Source organism: Manis pentadactyla, chromosome 1 (genome assembly GCF_030020395.1).
Source record: "Manis pentadactyla isolate mManPen7 chromosome 1, mManPen7.hap1, whole genome shotgun sequence".
NCBI classification, from domain to species: domain Eukaryota; kingdom Metazoa; phylum Chordata; class Mammalia; order Pholidota; family Manidae; genus Manis; species Manis pentadactyla.
In genome coordinates, this window is record NC_080019.1 from 196,498,912 (window position 1) to 196,511,846 (window position 12,935).

At 61.5% G+C, this 12,935-nt stretch overlaps 1 protein-coding gene across 2 annotated transcripts; it reads right to left on the reverse strand.

The window, feature by feature from the left end:
• Positions 1-435: 435 nt before the first annotated feature.
• Positions 436-12,265, reverse strand: POFUT2 (protein O-fucosyltransferase 2). Of its 2 annotated transcripts, XM_036912086.2 has the most exons (9): positions 12,095-12,264; positions 10,652-10,902; positions 8,411-8,555; positions 7,659-7,769; positions 4,699-4,765; positions 4,048-4,173; positions 3,044-3,224; positions 2,732-2,855; positions 436-1,658 (listed from the first exon to the last, which is right to left on the reverse strand). In XM_036912086.2, the coding sequence occupies exons 1-9, from the start codon at positions 12,223-12,225 to the stop codon at positions 1,505-1,507; spliced, it is 1,290 nt and encodes a 429-aa protein (XP_036767981.2). In that variant the 5' UTR covers positions 12,226-12,264; the 3' UTR covers positions 436-1,504. The 2 variants fall into 2 exon arrangements, with proteins under 2 accessions (XP_036767981.2, XP_036767982.2); XM_036912087.2 differs by lacking the exon at positions 4,048-4,173 and having other exon boundaries at positions 12,095-12,265.
• Between the last annotated feature and the right edge of the window lie 670 nt (positions 12,266-12,935).

Genomic DNA, 12,935 nt, shown 5'->3' on the forward strand with positions numbered 1-12,935 from the left:
GGCTACCTGGAGCACGCAGGCCTGCCACGGGGCCTTTGCACAGGCTGACCTAGAATCAGCTGTGGCATGATTCAGCCCCTGCCTGCCCCCACCATCAGCCCCCAGAGCAGCAATGTCCTTTGGCTGGTCTTTCCTGTCAGGGGCAGGCCCAGGCAGGCACAGCACTGCCCCCCTGGGGCCTCAAAGGCCGGCGGCTCTCATACTCCCTCTGACCCAGGACTGCTTCAAGACAAGCCTGGCAGCAGACGGCCCAACGGGGAGAGCAAGGCCGAGGGCACCCGTCTCCACCACCTTCTCCCAGGGGCACTGCACGCTGCCTCCTGCAGACCTGGGTCCCTTAAAGGGACTGGCGGTCACAGCCCCCACCACTTTGTACAGCCCTCAAATGGAAAAACACTTGAGGACGTGGAAAAGCACTGTTTCTAGGGTTCCCACTTTCTAGGAAAGGTCTTTATTAGTATTTCAATGTACAAACGGAAGATTTCATCACTTCAAGCCACATGGCTGAGTGACACCACAGGCCCCTATTATGTGTCCAGGGTTGACTTCAAAAGCCTGGGAAGGAGAAGAGGCAGGAAGGACCCGAGACCCTACAGGCCCTGGACGTGTGGGCTCTGCAGAGGCCTCTCCGTGCCACGCTTGCCCCCTGCTGCTCAGCCAGGGCACCTGTGGGATGCCGGGCCCCTAGTGAGAGGCGGCAGGGGGGCCGAGGCGGTGCTGCCCCACGGCCAATTCCACGTGCCCTGCGGCGGGTGTCTGTGAGGTGGCCCAGAGGGCCCCGACCAGTGGTGTCTGCAGTGGCCACACGCCTCAGGCCCCCAGCCAGCCCTCCTGCACCACCCAGACACCGGGGTGAGCAGCGCAGGCCGCTGGCTTCCCACAGACCCCCAGAGCTCCTCTCCACGTGCACAGCTGCCGGGGGCTCCCAAGCTGATGGGGGAGAGACGGCCAAGCCCCAGACCCACTCTGCACGTCAGCGCTACAGCTCCCGTGACCCCACCCTGAGTCCTCACGCGGGGCCAGAGGGCAGGGCGGCGGCGGCCTGAGCATGACGACACAGGCCTGCCCCAGGCCAAGCTTGGCACCACCGCCCACTTGGTGCGCCCTGGGATGGGAGGTGCTCACAGCTCATCTGTCCCCACCCTGCCACAGGGAAGCCTCCACACGGAGGCCTGAGAAACGCACCCCTACACCTTCACGGCTGCATGTGGGGCCTGCTGGGGGCGGGGGTGCAGTTTCAGACCCCAACACCAGAGAGCAGCGGCGCCTCCCAGCGTAGGACGGTGGCGCGGCTCCTGACGCAGTGCTCCACGCTGTGACCTAGTGGCCACAGGCCATACCCCGTGGGCCACGCCGTGCCTGGGCCCCCGGGAAGCGCGTGTGTGCCCAGCCTACTGGCTGGGGGCAGGCGCCATCCCACGGCACACACGCGACAGGCGGGAGCCCACAGTCCGCCCGCCGCGTGGACACAGTGCGGGCCCGGGGCCGCGAGGCCTCCGTGCGCTCAGTAGGCGACCCTCCAGTGAGCGGGCTGCTCGCATGGCTCCTCGCGGTCTCCGCAGAAACGGTTGTAGGTCGTCCGCGGGTCGAGCCCCAGGATCTCCCGCTCCTCGTGGATCCGGAAGGAGAACGTGGACACCGACGTGCCGATGAAGAACCTGTCGAGGGCGGCGGCGGTCACGGCGCTGCAAGGGGGAGGCGGCGGGCTCGGGGCCCCAGATCTCGGCTGCGGGGCCAGCGGCTCTGACCCGAGGGGCGGGATTCCCGGGCTGGGGGCGGAGCCACGGGCGAGGCCAGGACGGCAGGACCCGGCAGCCCCCGTACGTGCCCACCCTGCCCCAGGCACCCGCCCCTCGGGGTGCCCGCCGGATCTGGGTCTGTGTGAGGGCAAGCAGTGGGGGAGCTGAGCCCAGCGCCCTGCAGCAGGGCCTGGGGCTGAGCTGGGGGGCTGGTCTCTCAGCCCCGACGCACCTCCACCTCAGGTCTGCTCGGCAGAGGAAAAGGGCCCGGTGCTGTGGGGACGAAGTGCCCTGCAGCCCGTTACACGTGTGCCTGGCAGGCCTCAGGGTTACCTGCGGACCTCACACAGCAGACACGCCCACCTGTCACAGCCAAATGTGCCCGTACCCGGCATGGCTGAGAATTCTGAAAACTGGGAAACTAACCCCCTCGACTTTAATTGTCCATTTTACTTGAAGCAGTGTGGCCTCCTCCCAGCCTGGGTCCCCGAGGGCTGACGGATACATGACCCCCGGCACCGCCCCTCCTGCCTCCCAGGCATGAGGCAGTAAGGGGCCTGTGCTTCTGGGCCGCGAGGAGCCATCCAGCCTTCAACGACATGGGAATGATCGAGGGCGCAACCGAGCCTGCTGGGGGGGCGGGGAGGCCCACTCAGAGGGGCCCCACACGGCCCCAGACAGGATGAGGTAAAGACGTTTGCGTGGTGGCGAGCTTACACCCTGTGGTGTCTGCAAATGAGGGTCAAACCATTACAATGAATGACCCTCAGCCTAAGGAACTAACTAACTGTCACAAGAGACCTAAACAAGCAGCGAGACCGATGGGGGCCCATGGCTCAGTGTGTACACGCAGACCACCACCAGCCCCCCAGTATGTGACCACCACCAGCCCCCCAGCGTGTACACGCAGACCACCACCAGCCCTGGCTGTCAGCTCCTGGAGACAAGAGGACCTTCTGAGAGCCACAGATGCACCCTCGGCTACCAGGCACCTGGCATGTGCGCAGACCCACTGGTCAATGATGGCCACGCCACCGTCTTTGTAGAGCTCCAGCTCCTCCCATGTGGGCTCGAACCGCAGCATCTCGGGCAGCAGCTTCTTCAGCTCCTCGTATTCTGCAAGTGGAGGGGAGGAACGCCAGAGGCTGAGCACAGCTGGGTGGGGCTGTGCGTTCCCTGCCCCACGCAATTCCTCGTGGGGTGGCTGGGAGGGAGGGAGTGCGTGGCAGAGAATTCTGTGTCATCGCCCCGGGTTGCCTGCCCGGGTGCGCCCAGAACTTCACGGGGTGGCGGGAAGTGCGTACCCTCCCTGATGGCATCTGTGGCCACAAACACTCTGTCCAGCTGGTGGGTCTTCATAAGGCTGCGGATGGTCCTCACAGCTCCGTCTAGACTGGGCACGTCTTCTCTGTGCCCCCAGATGAAGTCCTTTCTTCTCAGGTGGACTCCCAGGTACGGGCCCCCCAGGGAGGAGCCCAGCCTGACCTGGCAAAGAGGACAGGGCCTGCTGAGCCGGACCCACGGACGTCCAGGGCGGCACTTGGACGCGGCGGGGTGAGAGGGTCCACACGGTTATGCCACTCGGTGAGCCAGCCTGAGAGGCTGTCAGGCCAGAGCCTCAGGGCGCCAGGACCAGCTGTCTTTCTGTGACCATGGTGCCTGATCACCAGGCCCCGTTATCTGAGTGAAATAAACTGGAAGGAAATACAAACTGGGTAACAGAGAAAACCTATTTAAGGTTGCATTTTTCCAGTAAAGACTCTCCAAACGAAAGGCCTCCTGTCGCTGACCCGAAGAGCCACGTGTCCTGCGAACAGCATGCCCCCGGGACAGGGTGGTGGCGCGGCAGCTGTCACGCTGAGAACGCTCCCAGGTAACGGCAATTTGAAAACACAGCACAGTTTTTGTGGAAATTAAATTATAGGAAAACCCAACCTTCAGAGAAAATATTTTTTAAAAAGCATGATGCAGACCAGAGGGTATTAAAGGTGCTTCTGGGTGAGTCTCGCCTCTTGTCGCTCTAAGGGAAATACACTGACGCTGACTCTGATGGTCTTTCTACTCTCCTTCCTGTGCCCCCTTCTACTTGAGGACAGCCTCTGGGTGGCTGGAGCCTGTCGGGGCCCCATCTCACTGAAGGGCAGGCCACCACGCAGGCCGCTAAGTTGGCTCAGGGCGAGAGGGCACAAGCACAGCATGTGGTCACTATAGTAACGTGGGCTGTACCCCGTGACACCCAGCGACATCCCGCCTGGCTTGTTTAGCTTAGGGCCCCAGCCTGCACGCACACCCCAGCGGGGGGATTTACCTTCATCTTGGTCCAGTCCTCCTGAAAGGGGATCCTGTCGGCCTCGTTGGTGGAGTTCAGATACTTGCTTCTGAACTCATCCCCCACGGCCCGCAGGTGCTTGGCAAACACCATGCTCCGGCGGGTCTGTGGGGCAGAGAGCCCGTGGCTGACGCCCATCCGGCCAGCAGGGGAGCCGCCCCGCCTCGTGGCAATGCCCAGCCTCTTGGGAGTCCAGCCAAGGCTCTGACGGAAACCCCAGGATGAGAGGCCGGCACAGTTGGCGGGGCCGAGCCCTGACCAGAGGCGAGTCAGCAAGGCCGTCCAGCAGAGCGACAACCTGTCAGCCCTGGGATGCCAGGTGAGGTGGGAAGGAGCCCTCTCACTAGGCATGCAACCATGTGATCATATGCTGAGCCTGGGATGTGCAGACGCCTCTGCAGGCTGACACCAAAGACCCCCGCCAGTGGGGTGCACAGTGCAGTGTGGGAGGGGCTGACGCTCGTGACCTGCCCAGCACTCAGCCTGGAGCACCCCATGCACAGGTGTGAGAATCACTGGAGTGCTCACGCCCGCGCCTGCCCCGGCCCGGTGATGTCAGTCAGCAAGGCTGCAACGAGAGCGGTGGAGGGCCGGGGGAGAACAGAGGAGGGCGCCCGGGGCGGCACTCACGTCCCAGTACTCCTTCCCTCCGTAGTGGTCGTGCAGCAGGTTTTCGGCTCTGTCCAGCATCACAGACCTGCGTTTACACAACAGAAAAGAGGAGGAGGTGCTGGCAACAGTTCTGCTCACGCTCCCGAGGCCGCTGAGAGCGTGGGGGTGGGACGGGCACTGGGGCATCTGGCAAGTTCCTGCTGACCCCCCAGGCAGCAGCTGGGGGGCCCTCCCCGCCATGGCCCTGGAAGCCACACTAGCACACCTGCGCAGCTGCCCAGTCCCAGCCTGAGCTGGTGCGACCACTGATGCAAATGAAAGAGCAAAGAGAACAGCAGCCACTTCCATTCTGGGTGCCAGCCTCCACTTATCACCCACCGAGATTGTGCCAAAATGTTCTGTTTTCAGGACCAAAAAACTGGAACCAGCAGCGGCCAACAACTTGAGTTCAATAAAGTTTTATGTCTGTACACAGAGGACATAAAAGGCTGTGGTGGCCTCGTGGGGCTGTTAACTCGCAAAGTAATTCAGTAAGTGGGAAAAGCAGCCGACAAAAAGGCATGTGGAGAACACACACACGGTACAACTCCGCTTGCGTTTAAGAAGGTGAGCATATGTTTTCAACATGAGTGGGAAGGTTCTGGAAAGAAACAGGATGGCAGGATGGTGGTGGGCTCGGGGTCAGTGTGGAAGCAGGGCTGCTCTTGGGAGCTGTTTCCCAACACACTGTGGCGCCCTCAGAGCACAAGGCCTGTCAGACAAGTGGCCAAGGCCAGGAGCAGGTCACCCCTACGCCTGCCTCCTGCCCCAGCCTGCCTGGCCAGCGGGTGGCCTCCCAGGGCAGGACACCTCCCAGTACAGATCGGCTGCATGTCAGGCTAGTGGTGCCAGGCTTTCAACTTTACACAAATGCAATTTGTCTGGATTTAGCTTTTGCATTTTTACTCGATATCACACCCACGTTTCTTCATTGAACACGGTGGGAGCCATGTTTTAGTTTGAATATGCCACAACCTGTTTGTCCCCTCTAGTGCTGAGGGCCAGGAGATACTTCTGCTTTGGGGCTGCCACTAACACCCTTGGAACCTGAGCCAGGTGCAGGCACAGCGCCTGCGTGCAGAGCTGCCACCTTCAGCCTGAAGGCACACGTCCCCGGCCGTCTCCCAGGCTCTCCCGCCAGCAGCAGCCCCGGCTGCCCATCTTTGCAGGAGCACGAAGGGCTGGCACTCTGCTTCCCCGGCCAGCACCTCTCCTCTGGCGGTGGACCTGACCACCAGGCTGCCTGCCCTCCATCCACAGGTGTTTAGGGCCTCCATCTGCACCCTGCACTGAGCCCTGTATGGAGCAAACATGTGTGTCTTCTCTCACTCTGTAGGTCTTTTCATTTTTTTAATGGCACTTTGATGGGAAGAAATTCTTACATTCTTTAATGTAACTGAATTCACCAATCTTTTCTTTTGTGGTCAGTGCTTTTTACATCTTGATGAAGAAATACCCTCCCGAGGGTCAGGGTGTTTTTTTCTGAACGCAGCATCTTTGCCTTTGATGTGAGGTCTCTGTCCCCCTAGAAGTGGTTTTCTGCAAGGGGGCGTGACTCCCCGCCTGGCCCCACAGGTCTCAGGGCACTGCTTTCTGCCCACCAAGGCCTTCTGGGCATGAGCCTCTCTGGGTCAGGCAACATTGCCACCCATGAAGGGACTCAGAAAAAACTGAGGTTACATGTACACAGGTCTAAAGCTTCAGCCAGATCTGCTTGTGAAACCCACATACTTTTTAGCAAGGGCCCTGCCTACAGACACCCGTCAAGCTGGACCTCAGCTGGCTCATGACCGGCCTGCTCACCTTTTGTCCGCAGCGGCCCGGCATGCCCCATGGGGGTCCCATCTCAGAGGAGACGGGCTGGGGAGGGTCTGGTACACGGTGCGGTGCGGTGGCTCTGTTTGTGATCTGCAGGGTTGTGGCATCTCAGAGTCACATGAAAGGCTGCCCTGGGCACTGGTGGGGCTGTCACAGGCCTGCCCCCATGTGCCTGCTTTACTCTGAGGGACACTGATGGTGGCTCACAGACAGGCTCAGTCTCAGGGACCCCTGACCCCAACAACTAGCAACAACCCACAGCAAACTGCTAGGAACATGGTGGCCTGGCTGCTCAACCCATTTCCGCCTCCAAAGGAATTCATTTCACAAGCCAAGTGTGACACTTGCCAGAGACCCGGATCCCTGCCTGCTGGCCCCTCAGGGCCACTCAGTGGTGAGGCGGGCAGCTGTGTGGCCGGTTCTCTGCATTCCACAAGGCTGGTGACACCGCTTCCCAGGGGAGGCCAGGAGCAGCCGCCACAGTAGAGCTGGAAGAGGCCGGAGCCGGTCCTCTGGCCACTCAAGGGTCAGGCTTTGAGGAGGCCAAGTGAGAGGCCTCACCTCAGAAGGGGTTCCCCAGTGGGCAGGGCCGCTCCACCTAGCCCTGCAAGGCTGGCCCTGGCATGCTGGGCAGTCCGAACCCTCCCAGCCCCACGGCGGCAGCCCCATGCGACACACCATGGTGTGCTCTGCCATTGCCCAAACGGGAGAAGTAAAAGAACATCGGCACCCCCCTTGTAGTCCAGTCATCGCCGACGCCCTCGGCCTCCCCTCTCTGCCACCCTCCTCCCCACAAGCCCCTCACCCAGCCGTGGCCACCTGTCACCATCACCCCACGCCAGGAAGCCCAGGCTGGGAGGGGGCCTGGGGGGGGGGCACTACGGAGGAGCGTGCAGCATGGGGCTGGAGCCACAGTGCAGGGGCGTGGCCAACCCAGCCCCCAGGCGCCCCCCAGGGGCATGGGCAACCTCTTCTTCTACTCTTCTACTCCCGGGCGCCTCGCTGGGAGGGCAGGGGTCGAAGGGGACATGGTCTAGCCCCCCCGGCAGCTGGATGTGGCCAGCAGGACGGAGCACATGCCCACACCCCACGCTCAGCCACTGTGCCGATCAGGCACTTACCGTGCCGACGTGTTGCCCAAGAGCACGGGCGCGATGACAGACGCTGATCCTTGAACAGACAGACAGGAGACATTTAAACCCCTCGTTTCTTCATAGCCCCAAAACCATCCTCTGGAAATGAAGATCCACAGCACCCATTAATGTCCCCACACAGGCAACGAGATCCAGGTGTGCACTGGCGGGGCTCCGGGGGTGGACTCAGCTAGTTCCCAGGATGGACCTACTGGGCATGACCACAGCTAACGACACTCTGGTGAAGATTTTTAAAGGAACCGTGACTTCCACCTCATCTGATGGAATGCCTGGTGCTGCAGGGACCTGGACACTGCGACAGTGGGAAGCAGGGGCAGTCCAGGGGACCTGAGCAAGCGCACTCGACGTGTCACTGCCAGAGCTGACAGTGGCTGTCCGGGGGACGGCTGCGCTCTCCTAAGAGCTGCATTCCTGAGAGCAGAGCCGAATCACTCTGGCGCTCTGCCCGTAGAGACTGCTGGGGTGACAGCCCTCCATGGGGAGGGCTTCTGACGGCAAGTCCTACTGATGCCTGGGTGACCAGACCTCACTTCCACGGCCACATGCAAACACATTAACCAAACCCGCATCAGGCGTCTCAAAAATGGCCCGAGTTTCTGCATCTGTAAGTGGGATGGGAGGCCTCTGTGCAGGGGTGGGGGGTGGAGGGGGCCTTTGGGAGCCCAGCGGCCGCTGGGCCCGTGGACAGCAGCTGCCCGGGGCTGGGGCGCCCACCGCACCTGTAGTACTCGTGTTTGTCTTGGGAGTACAGCGGTGGGTCCAGGCAGGGCCGCGCGTCGATCTTCTCTTCCCAGGTCCCCTCCTTCCACCCTTCGGCGTAACTTTGCAGTACGTACACCTGGTCAATGAAGGGCCCACCAGACTCTGGAACAGACCGAGAGCAAACAGTGCGGCAGGAGCCACAGCGCCCAGGCGCCTCTGCGCTGGCAGAACCATCACCTCCCACAGCGCCATCTCCCCAAGGGGCTGAGGCAGCTCACAAGAGAGACAGGTCAGCAGATGCCACCAGGCACGAGGGCCCCAGGTGGGGAGAGGGCTGCCCGGGGAAATGAGGTCGTCCAGGCTGCGGCTGCCCCCAGGCTCCTCAGCGACCCCTCCCAGCCTCTGGGCTTGCCTTAGTCTGCTTCTCATCCCTGCACCGCAGGCAGGCCAGAGACCACACACTGCCTTTTTTCCTGGCTCCCTCCCCCAGGAGGCCTGCTGGGCTGCCTGCTGTCCCCGGAGCACACTGGCCTCCTCCCTCCCAGGGCCTCTGGGCTGGGACCTGGGCTGGGACCCTTCAGGGCTCTCCTGAACCCTGTGGGGCCATTCCAACCTCACCTCCTGGGCATACCTTCCCCAGCCACGTCCCCCCAACTCTGCACCCCACCCCTTCTTCTCTGTGCATTCTTTGCCATCGCCTATGCTGCACGTTTCAATCCCTCACTTCTGCTATTTTCCGCCTCCCCATGACCCACAGGAGCTCCAGGACCTCACTGTGTCCCCCTTCCCCACCACTCCCAGAACAAGGCCACATTCATGGCGGTCAATGAAAATGCGTTCAAAGATGGGTTGGTGGAGCCCAGTAACAGCAGAACCACAGCAAGCGGGGGCCTGTTGTCTTTTCCACATGGGTTCTTGCTAGGGGCTGACATCTGCCTCACTGGTGGAGCCCAGCGCCAGAGCTCCAGGGGCCTTGTTGCACTGGGACAGTGATGAGACCCTGGAGGCAGAGATGCCAGGTGCCCTGCCGCACCCATTCCAGCAGCCTGTCGAAGGACAGGCACCCAGCCTTTCCCCTGTAGGGGGAACAGCCGAGCAGAGTCAAGGCGAGGTGGATGGTGGGGGGCAGAGCTGGTCTGCCTGCTCCACAGAGTGTCGCCCAGGGCACCTGGTCTCCCCTGTCCCTGGCTGTTCAGGCTCCAGGCTGGAGGCTTGGACAGCAGAAGGGAGGACACCTACCTCCTTGTCCCCACACTGCAGCCTCTGCTCGCTAAACATGAGCCGGGATGGTTATGGCCCAGACCTGCCGCCTCTGTGTCTGTCTGTCAGGAAACCTGGCAGTCCCAGCCCCCATGAGAGGCGAAGGGCAGGTTCCCTAGGAGGCTCCAAAACCTGTGGTTCAGACCAAGGCTACAACAATACCCTGGCTACATCAAGTCTGACTAAACGCCCAGATACACTTCTCATGTTGGGTGGGGCAAAGGTGCATTTCCAAGAATGCCTTTTGCAATTCTAAGGGTTTGCCTCTTGGCGTGACGGGAGATGTCAGAAGACACTGCCTGTCTTTCCATGCCTGCAGCATTCACAAGGCTGACTCTGATCTGACACAGAAGACGCTCTGAAGTCACAGGTTCAAAGGTGCAGCAAGAACCGAGCTTGAAAAGCGAACCGGGAGCTCCACTCGGTGCGGGGACCCTGGCTGGCTCCTCTAGGCCTCTTTCAGGCGGCAATGGCGAAGCATCTGACTTTGAGTTTATGGCTTCTAAACAAAGCAATGGGAAGCTCTAAGTACCTTAATTCTAAGAAGGTTTTCAACTCTTCTCTCTTAAAAAGATTTAAATGGGGAGGCTGAGCTGGACTCCATGAAACACGACGCACGGTTACAAGTCCTCACAGCACCGAAGAGCAACCCCACGAGGTCAGCCCCACAGCCACCCTGCACTGGCCTGCAGGTACAAACAGCCTTTCCTGCCAGGCCAGTGGCTCCCAGTCTGTGCCAGGCCTTTCCTATTCCAGCTCCAAGCGCACCTCCCTGAGACACTGGTCACCTGGTTTTCAGAGGCGAGGGGGCACATAGCTCATACACTTCAGATGTATTTCCCTAGAAAAACTATGGAAAGACCAAGGCCACCCTACACACTGCAAAACCACAACAGGCCCGAGGACAGTGGGCGGGGCTGGCTGAGGCCTAGGGCCTGGCCTGAGGTTCACAGCAGAGGTATCAGCCACCAGGCCCCAGCTAGGAGACCACTGCTCACCTGCAATGAACTGCTCATACTCAATGACGGGGATGTTTCTATTGAGACTCGGAAGATCAAAGAAGTCAGACCAGGGAATGCGGACCTGGTGAATGTCAGGGCTCCGCCAGTGGTAGAGGCGGCCCCATGGGGGCAGCACGAGCACCCACTCTTCGGTCTTCAGCAGCGTCTTCAGGAGGGAGGCAACACGGATGTAGACGTCCCTGCGCAGGTTGAAGCCCTCCGGGGGGTTCACGTCATATAGAAGGTACCTAGCGAGAGGGAGCAGCGAGTGGCACTTCAGCACCCGGGCTCCTGGACGCCCCACGGTGGCTGCCAGATCCTGGGAGTTCTCTGTAGCTGGCAGTTACTATAGAGAGCAGGTGACTGCCCACCGGCATCTTAGACGACGGGTTACTTAGAGCCTGCGTAGGAGCGGCAGACACCTTGGCATCCCTTTAACAACTACCAATATGCACAACCAAGCATGACAGAATCTCAACAAACAGAGCCTGCAAATCAGTCCTGCAGGGGAGCTCAAACTTTCTGGCCTAGTGATCTCTTTACAGCGGTGATCATTGAGTACCCCTAAAGGCTGTCATTTATGTACACTAAATCTATTCCTGTATTAAAAGTTTAAGGATTTTAAAAAGTACTTACTAGTTCACTTAACGATAACAATAAACCTATGTTACCACTATTAACATTTAAAAATGAAAAATAAGTACTTTTCAAAACAAAAACAATTAGTGACATTTGTAATGTCTGTAATTTCTGCAAATCTCTTTTTTATCTGGGGATAGCTGGATTTTCAACTGCTTCTGCCTTCTATGTGTCCTGGTAACACAGGTCGGGTGACCTCTGGAAAATGTCCATAGAGAGAATGAGAGTGGAAAAGCAAGTAACATCCTGGTTTTACTATGAAGATGATTCTGACACCTCAGAGCCCCCTGGACACTTTGAGGATACAAACGACACCCCTCTACACCAGACACAGGCGGGGCGGTCCTCAGCTTCTCCGACACCTTACTCCCCTCCTTTCTCTGCGCTGGTTTCCCGCAGCTGCCCTCACTACAGCTGAAGCTCTGCTGAAATCCCCTGCTGGGGCCTCCACATCCCCCCAAGACTGCCGTCCCCTGGAGGAAGGGGCCAGGGCCACCTCCACATCCCGGCACACGGTCTGTTTTGTACCAAGCCCTCAGTAACCGCTGCACGGCACTGACGCCCATCTACGGACGTGCACCTTCTGCACAGAGGCCGAAGGATTCCGTGCAAATCAGGCTGGGCTTCAGGGACATCGGCTCCGGTGCTCCCTGGACCCCGGGCAAGGACCCGATCATCTCAGTGCCCGGGACGCCCTGGAGGCTGACGCACAGCCGCCCCTCCTGGGGGTCCGGGGAAGGGGACGCGCGCCCCGCCCCGCCCCACCCCGCCCGCTCCTCACAGCCGGTGGGCGCGCGTTACCGTCTGCGGGACGCCGCCCCCGACAGGATGTCGGCCGCGGACTGGCCGGGCCAGAACTCCTCGCCCGAGGCCGAGGCCAGCGGCCAGCAGGACGCCGCGAGCAGCAACAACACGACACACACCGCCGCCATGGCCCCGGGCGGCCACGCACTTCCGGCGGCCCCGGCCCGCCCCGGAAGTGCGCGGCCACCCCTGTGGACGCGCCGCCTGGAGCCCCGGCAACGCCTTGGCCCGCCCCCCCCGGGCGGGAGCTTCCGGGGCGGAGTGCGCGGGCCCGGGGGCGCGCTGCCGGCTCTGCCCGGAGTGGCGGCGGCGTGGGCTCTGCGTCCGCACCAGCGCTGGGGCTGCGGGGCTCCGGGGCTGCGGGCCGCGGGTGGGCGGGCCCGGCGGGGCGCTGCGGCGCAGGCCCGCGGGCCCGGGGTCGCCGCGGGGCCCTCCGGGCAGTGCCCGAGGTGAGGGGGTGCAGGAGGCAGGCAGGGCGGGGTGCGAGGGCGGAGAGCGGCCCTGGGTGTAGGGGGCGCAGGGCATTGGGGGATGGGGCGGAAGCTAAATTTGGGGAGCTGAGACCTGTCCCCCGCCCCGTCTGCGCCTCTCCCGGTGTGTACCACGCGCGGGGCGAGGGGTCTCCTCGAGAGCCCTGCTCCCGGCATGGGGCCTGGCTCGCCTTCCACCTCGCCCCGCAGCCGTTAGTACTCAGCTGCGGTGGCCCCTGCCCGAGGATCGGCCGGCCGCGTGTCCCAGCCTTTAGGTGGCTGCAGCCTCTGTAGTTGACAGGTCCCAGGGGAGGACCGGCTGCAGCCATGAGGGGCTCCTGGGGAGGGCACGGGTCAGGTGAAGGGTC

What these genes read in the sequence shown, in the direction of transcription:
- POFUT2 (XM_036912086.2), bottom strand. Translation starts at nt 12,225, where the DNA reads ATGGCGGCGGTGTGTGTCGTGTTGTTGCTGCTCGCGGCGTCCTGCTGG. An exon ending in TTGGGCAACACGTCGGCACG is followed by an intron (nt 4,766 to 7,658) that starts GTAAGTGCCTGA and finishes GTGTAAACGCAG; the next exon opens with GTCTGTGATGCTGGACAGAG. An exon ending in AGGACTGGACCAAGATGAAG is followed by an intron (nt 3,225 to 4,047) that starts GTAAATCCCCCC and finishes CCTCTTTGCCAG; the next exon opens with GTCAGGCTGGGCTCCTCCCT.